The 20,030-nt window shown below is 43.7% G+C and overlaps 1 protein-coding gene across 1 annotated transcript in view; it reads right to left on the bottom strand.

Annotated features, from left to right (window-relative positions):
• LOC106560828 (partitioning defective 6 homolog alpha) overlaps positions 1–20,030 on the bottom strand; it is a 39,753-nt gene that overhangs the window by 12,185 nt on the left and 7,538 nt on the right. Inside the window, exon 2 of the mRNA XM_014124171.3 lies at positions 16,427–16,649. Within this exon, the coding sequence (XP_013979646.1) occupies positions 16,427–16,649 (223 nt within the window). The remainder of the gene's footprint in view (positions 1–16,426; positions 16,650–20,030) is intronic.

The following is a 20,030-nucleotide window of genomic DNA, read 5'->3' as shown; positions in this document are numbered from 1 at the left end:
AGAAAGGAGCCTCAGCATAGCCTAACTAAACAAATACAGGCAACACAGTATCAACACACAAAAACACTTCTATTCTGATTGAAAGACACTGGATGACAACATAGTTTGTTAGTGGAGCAGCAGATCCGATCAGCAATCACGTGCTGCACGGGAGGCCGGATCAGCAGTAGGCCGCGTACCTGTGTGTGTATGTATGTGTGTATTGATCAGTGGGACGTAACGAATGGCGCTTGTCTTGGATTACCCTTTAAAATTGAGGGCAGCTCTTATCCCATCCCAGGATTATTACTGAGGCACAAACACAAGGGGGACCGTCTCCCTACACCACAAACACTGGGACCTGGTCTAGCCGCTCTCTATAAAACCCCTCCCAACCCCCACGGGACCAACCCTGATCACACTATAAACCTCTGGAAACTGGAGGAAGGAGAACTATAGCTTTCACAATACAGTCTCAAACACAGCATCATTAATATTCATGATCCTCTCCCCCTGTGTTTGGGAACAGGTAAAGGGAAGTTTACAGTTGAAACTTCTCTTTAGTTCCATGTTCCTTTGTCATTTTGGCAGCATTCTATTCTTGTCTTCTGTACCACCTGCTGCTGCCTATTCCCTTACAGTCTGCTATTTCATGTATATGTGACTGTGTAAACACTGAGCTGGATCATAAAACAGTATGATGTCACCATCAATATGAGCTGAGTCATCGTCGTGGTAGGCGTACTGTAGTGTACATTCCATTCAGAATCCAAAAATGGACTGTAGACAGCTGCCAATACCAGCAAGCATTCTTAAAACCCTCAAACAATGCCCACACCTTCTCTCTGACCTCAGCAGGCAGAACGCTCAGACTCACAACGGCCCCTTCAAAGGCCCTCTCCTCCTCTGTTTCTATTTGTGGGTGCTCTGTTTTTACACATCCATACCGCTAGTCTCTGGGAAGAAACACATCTGAAAAGGACTGTCCTGCTATATATGTGATGCTCAGTAAACCACTGGGGCTTAGATTGAAGGTTGGATTAAAACCACTGAAATAAGACCAAAAACAGTCATGACGTTTTTACACTACAAAGTGGTTTACAGTTGCTCCATTGTTAATGTTACAATCAACTTGGTAACTGCACCTCTATATCAACTAGTCAAGGCAGGCAACCGGTCAAGAGCCCTGGGTCATACTGCCCTGTATTCACACTGCTGACAACCTATTGACCCTCAGTGGCATTGGGCATCTACCCACCTACCACGCTAACCTGTGGTTGGTAACATCCTGTTTCCACGCCTCCAGTGTACCCGCTGCATGCCAGGACATTCCTGCCAGTGCCTCCACTCCTTCCCCAGCCTCTAGAGATACAAAAATGTAACAACAAGCAGCGCACCAGCCTGGCTGTTTCACAGAAACAAGAGATCACAGCAGCTCTCAGAAATCTCAGAGGTTGAAAGACATGGAGAATGACTTGGCTAGAGAAGACATTCAGAGGCTGCCCTAAGTAACAGTGGGTGATATGTGCAGGTGTTGTATCTTCTGATCTGATATGGCATGAAGAACTCTGCCCAGGTTCATAACAGAGAACCCTGCCCAGGTACATAATAGAGAACCCTGCCCAGGTTCATAACAGAGAACCCTGCCCAGGTACATTACAGAGAACCCTGCCCAGGTACATTACAGAGAACCCTGCCCAGGTTCATTACAGAGAACCCTGCCCAGGTACATTACAGAGAACCCTGCCCAGGTACATTACAGAGAACCCTGCCCAGGTGCATTACAGAGAACCCTGCCCAGGTGCATTACAGAGAACCCTGCCCAGGTACATTACAGAGAACCCTGCCCAGGTACATTACAGAGAACCCTGCCCAGGTACATTACAGAGAACCCTGCCCAGGTTCATAACAGAGAACCCTGCCCAGGTGCATAATAGAGAACCCTGCCCAGGTTCATAACAGAGAACCCTGCCCAGGTACATTACAGAGAACCCTGCCCAGGTTCATTACAGAGAACCCTGCCCAGGTTCATAACAGAGAACCCTGCCCAGGTACATTACAGAGAACCCTGCCCAGGTTCATTACAGAGAACCCTGCCCAGGTACATTACAGAGAACCCTGCCCAGGTGCATTACAGAGAACCCTGCCCAGGTACATTACAGAGAACCCTGCCCAGGTTCATTACAGAGAACCCTGCCCAGGTACATTACAGAGAACCCTGCCCAGGTACATTACAGAGAACCCTGCCCAGGTACATTACAGAGAACCCTGCCCAGGTGCATTACAGAGAACCCTGCCCAGGTACATTACAGAGAACCCTGCCCAGGTTCATTACAGAGAACCCTGCCCAGGTACATTACAGAGAACCCTGCCCAGGTACATTACAGAGAACCCTGCCCAGGTTCATAACAGAGAACCCTGCCCAGGTACATTACAGAGAACCCTGCCCAGGTACATTACAGAGAACCCTGCCCAGGTTCATTACATAGAACCCTGCCCAGGTTCACAACAGAGAACCCTGCCCAGGTTCACAACAGAGAACCCTGCCCAGGTACATTACAGAGAACCCTGCCCAGGTTCATAACAGAGAACCCTGCCCAGGTACATTACAGAGAACCCTGCCCAGGTACATTACAGAGAACCCTGCCCAGGTACATTACAGAGAACCCTGCCCAGGTACATTACAGAGAACCCTGCCCAGGTACATTACAGAGAACCCTGCCCAGGTTCATTACAGAGAACCCTGCCCAGGTTCATAACAGAGAACCCTGCCCAGGTACATTACAGAGAACCCTGCCCAGGTTCATAACAGAGAACCCTGCCCAGGTTCATAACAGAGAACCCTGCCCAGGTTCATAACAGAGAACCCTACCCCGGTACATTACAGAGAACCCTGCCCAGGTACATTACAGAGAACCCTGCCCAGGTACATTACAGAGAACCCTGCCCAGGTACATTACAGAGAACCCTGCCCAGGTACATTACAGAGAACCCTGCCCAGGTTCATAACAGAGAACCCTGCCCAGGTACATTACAGAGAACCCTGCCCAGGTTCATAACAGAGAACCCTGCCCAGGTACATTACAGAGAACCCTGCCCAGGTACATTACAGAGAACCCTGCCCAGGTACATTACAGAGAACCCTGCCCAGGTTCATAACATAGAACCCTGCCCAGGTACATTACAGAGAACCCTGCCCAGGTTCATAACAGAGAACCCTGTCCAGATACATTACAGAGAACCCTGCCCAGGTACATTACAGAGAACCCTGCCCAGGTACATTACAGAGAACCCTGCCCAGGTTCATAACAGAGAACCCTGCCCAGGTACATTACAGAGAACCCTGCCCAGGTACATTACAGAGAACCCTGCCCAGGTACATTACAGAGAACCCTGCCCAGGTACATTACAGAGAACCCTGCCCAGGTACATTACAGAGAACCCTGCCCAGGTTCATAACAGAGAACCCTGCCCAGGTACATTACAGAGAACCCTGCCCAGGTACATTACAGAGAACCCTGCCCAGGTACATTACAGAAAACCCTGCCCAGGTACATTACAGAGAACCCTGCCCAGGTACATTACAGAAAACCCCGCCCAGGTACATACACCTGCACAGCAGATGTTCCTAGCACTACTCACACTCTGCCTACTTTCCTCATTCCCTTCTCTCTCGCTCCTCTGCTCTGCTTTCCTGATATAACTTTCTATCTTTCAATCTCCAAACCTAGGAATATTTGATTTCACACCGTCTGTAACGACAGTGGAGATGTTAATCATGCAATTAAGTGTGCAAAGACACAGCAGGATTGAGGGAATGTATCCTACAGCCACATCATAAATACATTCACTCTCTGTCGTCCAACCAATCCTATACATAACTCAAATGCATTCTCAGGCGCACACACACACACACACACACACACACACACACACACACACACACACACACACACACACACACACACACACACACACACACACACACACACACACACACACACACACACACACACACACACACCGTCTCCTCGGGGTATTGAGCAGCTGATGCAGCCTCAGTGCGTGTGCTGGATGAACATAAGGGAATCTCTCCTACTCTGCTAAAAACAGCAGCACAGCCAATGGGCTTTGCAACAGCATGCCGACCCACAGTAACACCTCTGATACACCACCTAAAGCACTCCTGCATGACTACATTGGAGCACGGTTTGAATGTGCAAATTGTTTTGAACTTAGTAGTAGTGTGTGGTTGTGTTTGTGCAGGTAAGGGAGACGGGAGGTTGACTTTCAATGTTAGCTAGAGGAGATCTTCCTGGATGTGTCTTCAGGGCCCTCTCTGGAGAGAGTGAGCAGGGAGAGGGGAAAAGAGGGAAGAAAGGGTTCTCTTTTCCCTGCTCACTCTCTCCAGAGAGGGCCCTGAAGACACATCCAGGAAGATCTCCTCTAGCTAACATTGAAAGTCAACCTCCCGTCTCCCTGCTCACTCTCTCCAGAGAGGGCCCTGAAGACATCCAGGAAGATCTCCTCTAGCTAACATTGAAAACCTTTCTTCCCTCTTTTCCCTTCTCCCTCTTTGTATCTCTATCCCCCCTTTTCCTGCGTCCTCTCAGTCGATGTGAATTAGCCAAATAAACCCCAGCTTGTAAAGCAGTCTGCTGAAATAAATCTTCAAGGAAGTAGATTTAGCAACCACAAAAGATATATTATTTTCACTAATCCATGCTTCTCAGACTGCCAGCTATTGCCAAGCTAATTCCATAGACCTTTGCTACTGGCTTCTTATGACTGTACCAGGAAATTGAGGAGAGACATGGTAGCTAGCTAGTTGAGAATGGCAACGATGGGCAAGTGGACTCACTGGGCTGACAGACACCATAGGTGTTCTGTGCTGGGATTCTGGGTGAGGATGGAGGCGAGCGCTGAATCTCGTGTGCTATAGAATCACATTAGCCAGCCTCTCAATGGCCACTCTGTGAGATGAGCTCATGCTAAAAGCCCCATCAATCTCATCAGTGTTTCAGTGGACCAGCACTCTGTGATATTAATGTCCCACAGAGGGAGAGTGGAGGAGGGAGGAAGGGTCAGAGACTTTAAATGGCTCCACCAGCACAATGTGTCCACTATGCCAGTAACGTGTCAATAGACCAAAGCTCTGTCATGTAGCAGCCTCGGGGGGGGAGGTTAGATAAGAGTCAATCTCTGGACAGCAGCTTATTGGGCCTTCAATAGCCAGACTGGCCAGTTGTGCTGGTCAGAGCGATTGACCAGTGTCTTAGGCGTGGTCTTAGACTAGCATCACCACTACTTCCAGTCTGTTAGCATCACTACAACCTTTACATTAAGATAGCCCTGACAGAAACTTCACCCCTGTGTTGACTCACCATCTGATTTGATTGTCCACAGTCCTCTGAGGTTATAATTCAAATATACCATGTGTACTGTACTGTATGGCAAGGATCAATAGTCTCCTTAAATAGACGGTCTCTAGAGATGAAAGAAGAGAGAGTAAGAGTTGAGGGAAATGTGGTTGACTAGAAGTCAAGACCAGTTAAAGTGAATGAAGAGCACTGCTCTACTGATTTGCTCTAACTTGCAAACAAATGAGAAATATGAAAAGGCATTACTGTGGAAAACTGACATTCCTTCCATGGAGAAGATGAAACTGCAATCACATAGCGCCAGGCCCTGAACGGGTATGTCTGTCACTGACAGTGATAAGCCCTCTCTGGAAATGTGCATTTCTGTTCCCCTTATGGTTTTATTAAATATATCCTCTGAGAAAGCCAAAGCTAACAGATATTGGCCAATGCTAGAGAGAGCAGGGAAAGAAAGAGAGAGAGCGAGAGAGAAAGAGTGAAGAGAGTGAGAGAGCTGCTTTCTAATTCTCATTTAAATAGAAAATGAGAATACTTCCAGGCAGTGGTGTAAAGTACTTTAGTAAAAATAAATAAAAGTACCACTTAAGTAGGGGTATCTGTACTTTTACTTCACTACATTCCTAAAGAAAATGCTGTACTTTTTACTCCATACATTTTCCCTGACACCCAAAAGTACTTGTTACACTTTGAATACTTAGCAGGACAGGAAAATGGTCTAATTCACACACTTATCAAGAGAACATCCCTGGTGATCCCTACCACATCTGATCTGGCGGACTCACAAAAAAAAATAACAAAAAAAAAGTGAGTGTTGGAGCATGCTATCCGTAAATGAATGAAAAACTAGAAAATGGTGCCGTCTGGTTTGCTTAATATAAGGATTTTTTTACTTTGATGATTAAGTATATGTTAGCAATTACATTTACTTCTGATATTTAAGTATATTTAAAACCAAATACTTTTAGACTTTTACTCAAGTAGGATTTTACTGGGTGACTTTTACTTTTACTTGAGTAACTTTCTATTAAAGTATCTTTACTTTTACTCAAGTATGACAATTGGGTACTTTTTCCACCACTGCTTCCAGGTGTAACTCATGAAGATTTTCACTACTCACGTAGTACATTCTCACACTCTTAAAAGGGAGGGGGGAAAAAACACTAGCACATGCAGTAGTATTGCAGAGGGTAAGGAATACAGGCTCCTAAATGAAACTGCATTTACTATACGGTTAGTAAGTGGAAAACTGAAAGCGCGAACCATTGCATTTAACCATGGCACGGTGACTGGGAATTTGGCTGAATACAAACAGTGTAGTTATTCCCTCCGTAAGGCAATCAAACAAGCAAAACATCAGTATAGAGACAAAGTGGAGTCGCAATTCAACGGCTCAGACGCAAGACGTATGTGGAATGGTCTACAGACAATCAAATTTTATATGTCACATACACATGGTTAGCAGATGTTAATGCGAGTGTAGCGAAATGCTTGTGCTTCTAGTTCCAACAGTGCAGTAATATCTAACAAGTAAACTAACAATTCCCCAACAACTACCTAATACACAAAACATCTAAAGGGGTGAATGAGAATATGTACATGTAAGTATATGGATGAGCGATGGCCGAGCGGCATAGGCAAGGTGAAATATATAGTATAAAAAAACAGTATATACGTGATCTGAGTAATGTAAGATATGTAGACATTATTAAAGTGGCATTATTTAGAGTGCATTGTATAAAGTGACCAATGATCCATTCCTTAAAGTGGCCAGTGATTAGGTCTCAATGGAGGCAGCAGCCTCTCTGACTTAGTGATGGCTGTTTAGCAGTCTGATGGCCTTGAGATAGAAGCTGTTTTTCAGTCTCTCGGTCCCAGCTTTGATGCACCTGTTATGACCTCACCTTCTGGATGGTAGCGGTGTGAACAGGCAGTGGCTCAGGTGGTGGTTGTCCTTGATGATCTTTTTGGCCTTCCTGTGACATTGGGTCCTGTAGGTGTCATGGAGGGCAGGTAGTTTGCCACCGGTGATACGTTGTGCAGACCGCACCACTCTCTGGAGAGCCTTGTGGTTGAGGGCGGTACAGTTGCCGTACCAGGCTGTGATACAGCATGACAGGATGCTCTCGATTGTGCATCTGTAAACGTTTGTCAGGGTTTTGGGTGAAAAGCCACATTTCTTCAACCTCCTGTCTGTGTGAGTGGACCACTTCAGTTTGTCAGTGATGTGTACACCAAGGAACTTAAAACTTTCCACCTTCTTCACTGCTGTCCCTTCGATGTGGATAGGGGGGTGCACCCTCTGCTGTTTCCTGAAGTCCACGATCATCTCCTTTGTTTTGTTGATGTTGAGTGAGAGGTTGTTTTCCTGACATCACACTCTGAGTGCCCTCCCCTCCTCCCTGTAGGCTGTCTCATCGTTGTTGGTAATCAAGCCCACTACTGTTGTTACATAGGTATTGCTTTTGTCCAGATGGGATAGGGCAGTGTGCAGTATAATGACGATTGCATCATCTGTGGACCTGTTGGGGCGGTATGCAAACTGAAGTGGTTCTAGGGTGGCCGGTAAGGTGGAGGTGATATGATCCTTGACTAGTATCTCAAAGCCCTTCATGATGACAGAAGTGAGTGCTACGGGGCGGTAGTCATTTATTTCAGTTCCCTTTGCCTTCTTGGGTACAGGAACAATGATAGCCATCTTGAAGCATGTGGGGACAACAGACTGGGATAGGGAGTGATTGAATATGTCCGTGAACACACCAGCCAGCTGGTCTGCACATGCTCCGAGGACGCCGCTAGGGATGCCATCTGGGTCAGCAGCCTTGCGAGGGTTAATACGTTTAAATGTTTTACTCACGTCAGCCAGTCCTTGTTAGCAGGCCGCGACGATGGCATTGTATTATCCTCAAAGCGGGCAAAGAAGGTGTTTAGTTTGTCTGGAAGCGTGACGTCGGTGTCCGTGACGTGGCTGGATTTCTTTTTGCAATCCGTGATTTCCTGTAGACCCTGCCACATTCGTCTTGTGTCTGAGTCGTTGAATTGCGACTCCACCTTGTCCCTGTACTGGCATTTCGCTTGTTTGATTGCCTTACGGAGGGAATAGCTACACTGTTTATATTCAGACATATTTCCAGACCTCTTTCCATGGTTAAATGTGGTGGATCGCGCATTTCATCCATCCACGGTTTCTGGTTAGGGTAGGTTTAATAGTCACATAGTCTATTAAACCTATTAATAGTCACGTTAGGGTAGGTTTAATAGTACCACATCTCCAATGCACTTCTTTATAAACGCACTCACTGAGTCAGCGTATAGGTCGATGTGGTCTCTGAGGCTGACCAGGAACATATTCCAGTCCGCGTAATCAAAACAATCTTGAGCGTGGCTTCCGATTGGTCGGACAAGCGTTGAATGGTTCTCGTCACTGGTACATCCTGTTTGAGTTTCTGCCTATAAGAAGGAAGGAGCAACATGGCGTCGTGGCCGGATTTACCGAAGGGAGGGTGGGGGAGAGCTTTGTATGTATTGCGGTAGTTAGAGTAGCAGTGGTTGAGGGTATTGTGCATGCGCGTATCGCAATCAATATGATTGAAGAATTTAGGTAGACTTGTTCTAAACTTTGCTTTGTTAAAATCCCCAGCTACAATACATGCACCCTCAGGATGTATGGTTTCCAATTTGTAAATAGTCCAGCATACCACTCTGCATCCCACTGCTGGCTTGCTTCTGAAGCTAAACAGGGTTGGTCCTGGTCAGTCCCTGGATGGGAGACCAGATGCTGCTGGAAGTGGTGTTGGAGGGCCAGTAAGAGGCACTCTTTCCTCTGGTCTAAAAAATATCCCAATGCCCCAGGGCTGTGATTGGGGACACTGCCCTGTATAGGGGGCTGTCTTTTGGATGGGACGTTAAACGGGTGTCCTGACTCTCTGAGGTCATTAAAGATCCCATTGCACTTATCGTAAGAGTAGGGGTGTTAACCCTGGTGTCCTGGCTAAATTCCCAATCTGGCTCTCATACAATCACGGCCACCTAATCATCCCCCCTCCTATCCCCTGAAACTATTCCCCAGGTTGTTGCTGTAAATGAGAATGTGTTCTCAGTCAATTTACCTGGTATAAAATAAAAAAGTTCCTTGATGGCTGTTCCTTGAGGGGGAATGTACACAGCTGTGACTATAACTGACAAGAATTGTCTTGGAATGTAAAATGGCTGGCACTTGATTGTAAGGAATTCCAGATTGGGTGAGCAGAAGGACTTGAGTTCCTGTATGTTGATATGATTACACCATGAGTTGTTATTCATAAAGAATACACCCTTGCCTTTCCTTTTCCCAGAGAGGTGTTAATCTCTGTCGGTGCGATGCATGGAGAAGCCCGGTGGCTGAACCGATTCCGACAACATATCCCGAGAGAGCCATGTTTCCGTGAAACAGAGAACGTTACAATTTCTGATGTCTCTCTGGAAGGCAACCCTTGCTCGAATTTTGTCTACTTTGTTGTCAAGAGACTGGACATTGGCTAGTAGTATACTCGGGAGTGGTGTGCATTGTGCCCGTCTACGGAGCCTGGCCAGGTGGCCGCTTCATCTGCCCCTTCTGCGACGTTGTTGTTTTGGATCGCCTACAGGAATTAGCTCCATTGTCCTGGGTGGTGGTCCAAACAGAGGATCCGCTTAGGGAAAGTCGTATTCTTGGATGTAATGTTGGTAAGTTGACGTTGCTCTTATATCCAATAGTTTTTCCCGGCTGTATGTAAAAAGACTTAAGATTTCCTGGGGTAACAATGTAAAAAATAATACATAAAAAACTAAAATAATGCATAGTTTCCTAAGAACTCGAAGGGAAAACCAGTCACGTCGCGGACACCGACTTCACTTCCTGACTGACGTCTTGCTTCCGGACAAGCTAAACACCTTCTTCAGCCGCTTGGAGGATAACACAGTGCCACCGACGCGGCCCGCTACCAAGGATTGTGGGCTCTCCTTCTCCGTGGCCGACGTGAGTAAGACATTTAAGTGTGTTAACCCTCGCAAGGCTGCCGGCCAAGATGGCATCTCTAGCCGCGTCCTCAGAGCATGCGCAGACCAGCTGGCTGGAGTGTTTACAGACATATTCAATCTCTCCCTATCCCAGTCTGTTGTCCCCACATGCTTCAAGATGTCCACCATTGTTCCTGTACCCAAGAAAGCAAACGTAACTGAACTAAATGACTATCGCTCCGTAGCACACTTCTGTCATCATGAAGTGCTTAGAGAGACTAGTCAAGGATCATATCACCTCCACCTTACCGGACACCCTAGACCCACTTCAATTTGCTTACCGCCCCAATAGATCCACAGACGATGCAATCGCCATCACACTGCCCTATCCCATCTGGACAAGAGGAATACCTATGTAAGAATGCTGTTCATTGACTATAGCTCAGCATTCAATACCATAGTACCCTCCAAGGTCTGAACCCCGCCATGTGCAACTGGGTCCTGGACTTCCTGACTGAAGGCTAAAGAAATTTGTCTTGGCACCTAAAACCCTCACAAACTTTTACAGATACAGTGTATCTCAGTCTATGCCACTCTGACATTGCTCGTCCTAATATTTGTATATTCCTAATTCAATTCCTTTACTTTAGAATGTGTGTATTGTTAGATATTACTTGTTAGATATTACTGCACTGTTTGAGCTAGAAACACAAGCATTTCGTTACACCCACAAAAACATCTGCTAAACACGTGTATGTGACAAATAAAATGTAATTTGATCTATAGCCACATACTGTACTTAGCCCGTTTAAAGCCTGATAGGTGTTCAGGGCTCTAAAGAGCATCCCCATGAAAACAGGAAGTAGCTCTATTGTCAGTCAGTTGCAGCAAAACAGAACAACTCCCGCTGGGTGAACAAATAGAGCAAAAAACCTCTGATTGCGTTTGCCTCCAGAGCCATTCAAATTATTGATCAGAGCTTTGTCTGTAAAGCGAGGAGGCTTTTTCAGCTAATGAATAATTAGCATGTGTGCTGGATCTCCTGGAGCATACACGGATGCTGGCTTCCTCTTTATACAGTGCCGTGAAAAAGTATTTCCCCTTTCTGATCTGCTCTATTTTTGCAGATTTTTGATACTGAATGTTATTAGATCTTCAACCAAAACCTAATATTAGATAAAGGAAACCTGAATAAAAATTGATTTACATTTATACTTGTTTTATTTATTGAATGAAGTTAATTTTATGAAATTATGCAACACCCAATTCCCCTTTGTGAAAAGATAATTGCTCCCTTACCCTCAATAACTGGTTGCGCCACCTTTAGCTGCAATGACTCCAACCAAATGCTTCCTGTAGTTGGTTTTCGCCAGACATAAATGGGACCCATCTCATCCATAAAGTTGACTCATATTTGCCAGAAGGCACCTCTCCACCTGGATGATCCACCAGACTCCTGGAAGAATGTTCTATGGACAGATGAGTCAAAAGTATAACTTTTTTGAATGACCCAGGTCCTATTATGCAAGGCAAAAACCAAACACTGCCTTACACAGTAAGAACCTCATGCCAACAGTCAAGCATGGTGGTGGTAGTGTGATGGTTCGGGGATGCTTTTCTGCCTTAGGATCTGGACAACTTGCCTTAATAGAAGGAAACATGAATTCTGCTCTGTATCAGAGAATTCTACAGGAGAACGTCAGGCCATCCGTATGTGAACTGAAGCGCAACTGGGTCATGCAGCAAGACAATGATCCAAAACACACAATCAAGTCTAAATGAAAATCGCTAAAAAGCAACACATTTGAAGTTTTGGAATGGCCTAGTCAAAGTCCAGACGTAATCCCAATTGAGATGATGTGGCAGGACATGAAACTAGTAGTTCATTCTTGAAACCCCACAAATGTCGCTGAGTTAAAGCAGTTATGCATGGAAGAGTGGGCCAAAATTCCTCCACAGCGACGTGAGAGACTAATCAACAACTACAGGAAGCGTTTAGTTGAAGCCATAGCAACTAAAAGGTGACACAACCAGTTATTGAGTGTAAGGGGGCAATTACTTTTTCACACAGGGGCATTGGGTGTTGCATTTTTTATGAAATAAATGAAGTATGTAAATGTTGTGTTATTTGTTCACTCAGGTTTCCTTTATCTAATATTAGGTTTTGGTTGACAATCTGATAACATAGAGTATAAAGAATATGCAAAAGTAGAGAAAATTAGAAAGGAGGCAAATTATATTTCTGTGCAAGCTACGGCTTTGTTATTCAAATAGGCCTTTCTTTCAAACATATACTGCATATGATGTAGATGAGAACAGGGAGAAAACAGGAAGATGAAATGGAAAAAGACACATTACTATGAACTTCCTATAGCAGTCTCTTTCTCTCCTTCGCTTTCTATTTCAATTTCTCACTTTTCATCTCTTCACATCTGAGTTTCTCTCTTGAAGCCTTCTTCCAGGACCACAGGGGAGACTAGATCTCATTAGCTGCATTCGTTGCTCTCCTGGTCTGTGCTGAATGGAAGGCACCCTCTGAGCTTCACTCCCCCAGCCCCCCAAACCCCCAACCTCTCACTCACTCTACCTCACAAATGGCATTACTAATGCTCTTCCCTTAAATCTACTATTGCAGCCTCTGTCACTCTATACATCCACCCTAGTCTCTCTCCATCCAGTGTTATTGCGCCCAGTTCCATTGCCACCTGTGTTGACCGCATCTCAGGCCCCAGCAAGGCACTGTGCTCCCCAGCCATGACAGGCAGAGCAGGGCCTGGTGCTGATGCAGCAGGAGTCACTCCCACAGAGAGCCATGGATAGAGAAGCATTAAGCTGCACTGTCTATCTCTATTCTGACTGACACATAGCACACTAAACCGTTAGAGCTTCAGCGACCACACAGAGAGGGGTTGAACTAAAGGGCACATCTCCTCTCTCCTCTCTATACACAGCTGAGCACATATTTGTTTATTTGGATCCCCATTAGCTTTTGCAGAAGCAGCAGCTATTCTTCCTGGGGTCCACAAAAAAAACACAATGACCAGTAACAAAACACTGATACACAAGAACAGTCACACACATTTTAAATACAACAATATACAAACAATACATCACAAAAATGATGTGTATGTAACATGCTGACCACACTGCTCGCGTTACGTGCGCGAGCGTAGCAAAATAAATGAACACATACGTGTTATTCAATTTCATTTCTGGCATGCATGTTGTTGATCTTAGTTCTGTATGTGCAGTTAAGTGCAAGGCATCCTGCTCTTGTTTTGAGCCAGTTGCAGCTTTGCTAGGTCTTTCTTTGCTGCATTTGACCATATTACTGGACAATAATCAAGATGGGACAATGCCAGAGCCTGAACAACTAGTATATGCAATTTTTGTGTCAAAAACGTATTTAAAGATCAGTTTATTATTAATCACCCATTCTGATACTGACTAACTCCTTATTTAGAATTTCATTGAGAACACTGGCTTTGGGTGCTGACATGTAGACTGTGGAATCATCTGCATGCATAGTCATTCTAGCTTCGTGTAAGATCAGTGACAAATAACTTGTAAAAATAGAGAAGAGTAAGGAAACTGCCCTGAGAGACACCGCACTGTACATATCTGACGTTAGCGAAGCTTCCATTGAAGAACACTCTCTGGGTTCTATTGGATAAATACAACTCTCCAACCATGTGATGGCAGGTGATGTAAAGTCAAAGCAAGCAAGTTTCTTCAATAACAATTTATGATCAATAATATCAAAGGCTGCACTCTAATCTTTATTTTATTTATGTATTTTTTATTTAACTAGGCAAGTCAGTTAAGAACAAATTCTTATTTACAATAACAGCCTACCCTGAAATCTAACAATACACCTCCAACTATTATCTTATTATCCATTTCTTTTAACCAATCATTAGTCATCTGAGTCAGTGCAGTACAAGTTGAGTGCCCTTTTCGATATATATGCTGAAAGTCACTAATTAACTTGTTCTCTGAAAAATAGCATTGTATTTGGTCAAATAAAATTCTCTCCATCAGTTTACTAAGAACAGGCAGCAAACTGATTGGGCGGCTGTTAGAGGCAACAAAGGGTGCTTTTTCTTCCTTCCACGCCTGTGGACACACACTCCTTTAGGCTTTGGTTAAAGATTTAGCAAATAGAGGTGGCAATACAGTCTGCTACCACTCTCAATAGTTTCCCATTAAGGTTGTCTATACCTGGTGACTTATCAATACTGACGAATAACAACAGTTTTTCCACCTCTCCCACACTAATTGCAAGAAATTCAAAACAGCAATTATTCTCTTTCATTATTATATCTTTTATATAAAAACATGATGGTTCACTGTTCAATGTTGTCATTTCACTTTTGAGTTTTTCCACTTTACTAGTGAAATATTCATTGAAATACTGGCAATATTAAAAGGTTTTGTTGTAAATGAACATTAACTTCAATGAACGATGGAGATGAATTGGAGTTTCTGGCCAAGATATCATTTAAGGTACTCAAAAGCTTTTTTCCATTGTATTTTGTCATTTATCTTGGTTTGGTAATATAATTTCGTCTTCTTTTTGTTAAGTTTAGTCATAAAATAGAGATGGTTAACTACAATAACCATCCATCTCCACTGACCTGGATAACATCGTGAGCCTGACGGATAATTATGTAAAGTGCTAAATGAGTCATCGATACCTTCCTGTAGCAATCACAAAGCAGCACGACATGGCTAATAAAGAAGCATAATAATGGGAATTTCATGTAAGCAAATTTGTTTTGTTACAAACAGGATGGTATTCTAAAACTGGGAACAATGGCAGCCATTCTCCTCTTTCCAGATTAACATTTCCAACTGAATTAAGCAAACAAACAAAACAATAAAACAACAGAACATAGAAAGACTTGACTATAAATAATGGGGGAGCAACTTTTAAGAGCATTAGTGACACATTTCCGGAATGTTGCCCTGCAGAATTGGTTTTGATCAAACTCACTGACCGTGATGGGGCATTAGGGATGGAGGAATTGAGAGGGAGCTAAAGAGATGTAGAGAGAGAGACAGACAGACGGAGAGAGGGGAGAGAGATTATTAAGAGGGACAGAGAGCATGTGGTGGGGAAGAGAACGGAGCATCTGAGGTTTGTGTGTGTGTTTGTGTGTGTGTGTGTGTGTGTGTGTAAAAGGCTAGGGCTGAGATCAGGGAGAGGAACCAGCCACTAGCGGTTCTGTGGGGGGGGGGGGGGGGCAGTGCTCCTGTGACAACAATTTTGGACCCCCTTGTAGCCCCCCTAAATGACAGTGGCAACGATGATGATTATGAACATGGTCTTTTGCCTGCTAATGCCTGCAATGCAGTGAAGAAAACGATATGACAACAATAACATCTAATGTAACTGGCCCCTCTAACAGTACAACTGGCCCCAGCTTGGCCCCCCCAGTTGAAAAGGTCTAGAACCGCCACTGGAGCCAGCCCCGACCCCCATCTCCAGTCCCTTAGCCTTAGCGCCAACCCCAGCTCCATCCCTTCTCAGTGCTCTGCCTTCGCATTCCTGAGGGCTGGCCCAGCGCCAGACAGTCCAACCCACTGAGGCAGGCCAGAATGGCAACAATGAGCAGAGTACCAGACACTCATCCCCTCACAATACAAACAACGTCATCACCATTGCCACACTGACTGACTCTCATACATCCACTATCAGTCACAGTAAGAAACACAGCTGTCAACAACATTACAATAGAGCCACTATCACTAACGACTGCACAATAACAAAAGGCATAACATTTATTTAGTCATAAACACACACTATAATGTTCTGCTAGCTCACCTCGAAGTTCCTTTTCATGATCTACAACTGACACTTAAAAAACACACCAAGGACAGTGCCGATAACAAGCATCAAGAGTGACAAGCCCACTTCAACACAACAGTCAACAGGCTTTGGAGCAAGAATACAGGAACTCCAACTGCAACAAGGTCAACATCAATAGCAGAAAGCTTTAACCAACACCGTAAGCTACCAATGAGGTTTCTCTTATATATATCTATACTCTTAGCCCCCTCCCATCCCTCTCTCCATGATGCAGCCTCACCTCTCTTCTGGATGATGATCCTGAGCAGTGGGTTGGCTGAGGACAGGGCTTTGTAGAAGTTGTCATCGTTGTTGATTGGCAGCAGGTCACCCTGGATGTCAGCATATCCCAGCAGCACTTCCACACCGGGGATGTGGTGAACCGTCTGCAGCAGCCGGTAAAACTCTTGAAAGCCACAGGTGCTGCTCTTCTTCAAAGCGAAACGTCTGTACTCCGCCTCAAACTGGAAAACAAAAAGGTCAGAGAACACTGTGTCATGAAAGCAAACTCATGAAGAATGGTGCATCCTGACATCAATTTTACAACAAACAACAGACTCCAACATAAGACTCAGACATGACATTGCCATTCACTGCTAACCCAACCATTCACAATTCACCTATATTCCACCATCGCTTTTCATTGTCTTGCATGCATTCTGCATTCTTCAAAACATAACCTAGGTGTTACTTTTACATCACAGAGCTTGACATGTAGACATCGTCCAGTATGTAACAACTGGAGTCATGTTCTGAGACTTCCTATTAGATGCAGCAGGGACCAGGGCACAGCCCAATGATAACACAGTGGATTGTTGATCATTGTGAGGTAGCCGTGTAGCACAAATACATAAAGAGCGCTGTGGGGACAACACAAGATGTGAGCTGTGCTTGTCTGTGTGGAGATGCTGCCCTGCACAGCCAGTGAATTTCTTTCTGAGGTGCTTATCACATAGAAACACACACAGCAGGTTGTCACTCCTCTAACACGATGTGCAATCCCATCAATGTCTGGTGCCACTTACTTCCCCAATCACAAAGACAGGGAGACAAATATACAACAGATTGGCAGGCGAAGGAGACAGATTAGAGTAAAGGAAAAACAGGCAGGATGAGCAAACAGTGCTAGACAGTATAGAGTAGGGAGTACTGCATGGTGCACCACCCATTTAAAATCCATTGGTTGTTTTTATGATAACATGATTGATTGGTTTGTGTGTCCAACCATATTTACAGTCTGAAACAAATAATGGGATATGCACTCAATGATTGTGGCCTCTCACAGAAAATGAGTGGGTTTACTCTACGCTTCTTTTCCTCTCCATTGAAGAAGAATACATTGCATGCTTTACTGAGCAGGAGGGGTGACTGATTATGCCATTTCCACCCAAAAACAGAAAAGAGAGAGAGCAAGGGGAAGATATCAGAACAAGAACATTGGGGAACAATAACATATTGTACGGGATACATTTGTACTGTAGTGAAGCCATCGCTAGTGTAATGCAAGGTCTCTTTCATGATCATGTGAAACGTCAATTGCTATGGAAATGCTGGGATGTGTTTTTCTATGAAAATTATGTTAAAGGTAATTATGATGCAACTAAACTCAGCAAAAAAAGAAACTGTCAACTGCGTTTATTTTCAGCAAACTTAACATGCGTAAATATTTGTATGAAAATAAGATTCAACAACTGAGACATAAACTAAACAAGTTCCACAGACACCTAAGACAGCGCTACAGGGAGACGGGGTGGACAGCTGATCGTCCTCGCAGTGGCAGACCACTTGTAGCAACACCTGCACAGGATCGGTACATCCGAACATCACATCTGCAGGACAGGTACAGGATGGCAACAAGAACTGCCCGAGTTACACCAGGAACGCACAATCCCTTCATCAGTGCTCAGACTGTCCGCAATAGGCAATAGACAAGACTAACAAGGGAAATACATGAACTAATAGTACAGGTAGATACCAATAAAAATGATACTACAGAGATACAAAATAAGTTAGAGGAAAAACAAAAAGAACTGGAGGAACTTATTCAAGAACGATCTAATGTAATCTATTACAAAAATAAAGTGAACTGGATGGAATATGGAGAAAAATGCACCAAATTCTTCCTGAATCTCCAACACAGCAACGCTAACAAAAATAATTTGCAGAAACTCGTTACTGAAGACGGAGTCATTTATGATTCTACAAATTATATTTTAAAAGAGATGTTCTCTTTTCCATCTCATCCTCACAAACTGAATAATGATTACTGTAAGGAATTCTTTCCAAATAATAAAAATATTGAAAATGAACAAATGTACAGAAAGATCAGTGTGAAGGCCAAATTACAGAGGAATAACTTTTTAAGGCTAATAAATCCTTTCAGTCAGTAAAAAACCCAGGGCTTTTGATATGCTCAAAGGTCCATTCTTAGCTTGTTTTAACTACTCCTATAGAAATGGTAGTTTGTCAGGTACTCAGCGGGAAGGTCTGATTTCACTATTATTAAAACAGGACCCAGGTGGCAAATATAAAGAGCCAGTCTATCTTAAAAACTGGAGGCCTCTTACGCTTCAATGTTACGCTTCAAAAATACTAGCGAAATGCATAGCACTCACAACTAAAAAGGTTTTACCAAGTATTGTTCATCCTGATCAGACAGGTTTTTTACATGGACGATACATTGGAGATAATATACGACAACCACTAGAAATAATAGAACATCATGAAATATCTAAGAAGCCAGGCCTGGTATTTATAGGGGATTTTGACAAGGCCTTTGATAAAGTAAGACAGGATTTTATTTATAAATGCCTGAGTTTTTTCAATTTCTGTGATTCTCTTATAAAAATGGGTAAATGTCATGTATAGCAACCCCCTGGTGTAAAATAGTATATAGTGGCTGCTTGTCAGAGAGTTTTGAATTGTCAAGAGGAGTTAAACAAGGGTGTCCTCTGTCACCATATATATTCGTTATTGTCATCGAATCGCTAGCTATTAAAAAACAAAGGTGTCCATGTGTGCCGATGACTCAAGTTTTATGTTGAGTCCACAAGCTAGATCCCTGCAATGTCTCACTGAAGATCTAGATAACTTTTCTGGACACTCTGGACTAAAACCTAATTATGATAAGTGTACAATATTACGCATTGGATCTTTAAAAATTACAACTTTAACATTACCCTGCGGTTTACCTATAAAATGGGCTGATGGTGAAGTAGACATACTTGGTATTCATATCACAAAAGATATGAGATCTCCACAATAAATTAAAATAGAAAACTTGTAAAAATAGACAAGATCCTGCAACCATGGAGAGGTACAGCTAAGTCCGAAGTTTACGTACACCTTAGCCAAATACATTTAAACTCAGTTTTTCACAATTCCTGTCATTTAATCCTCGTAAAAATTCCCTATCTTAGGTCAGTTAAGATCACTTTATTTTAAGAATGAGAAATGTCAGAATAATAGTAGAGAGAAAATGATTTATTTCAGCTTTTATTTCTTTCACCACATTTCCAGTGGGTCAGAAGTTTACATACACTCAATTAGTATTTGGTAGCATTGCCATTAAATTGTTTAACTTAGGTCAAACGTTTCAGGTAGCCTTCCACAAGCTTCCCACAATAATTTTTGGCCCATTCCTCCTGACAGAGCTTCTGTAACTGAGTCAGGTTTGTAGGCATCCTTGCTTGCACTTGCTTTTTCAGCTCTGCCCTTAAATTTCCACAGGATTGAGGTCAGGGCTTTGTGATGGCCACTCCAATACCTTGACTTTGTTGTCCTTAAGCCATTTTGCCACAACTTTGGAAGTATGCTTGGGGTCAATGTCCATTTGGAAGACCCAT

This window comes from Salmo salar, chromosome 10, assembly GCF_965601325.2.
Source record: "Salmo salar chromosome 10, fSalSal1, whole genome shotgun sequence".
In the NCBI taxonomy this organism is placed as follows: Eukaryota; Metazoa; Chordata; class Actinopteri; order Salmoniformes; family Salmonidae; genus Salmo; species Salmo salar.
This window is presented reverse-complemented; position numbering and strand designations above follow the sequence as displayed.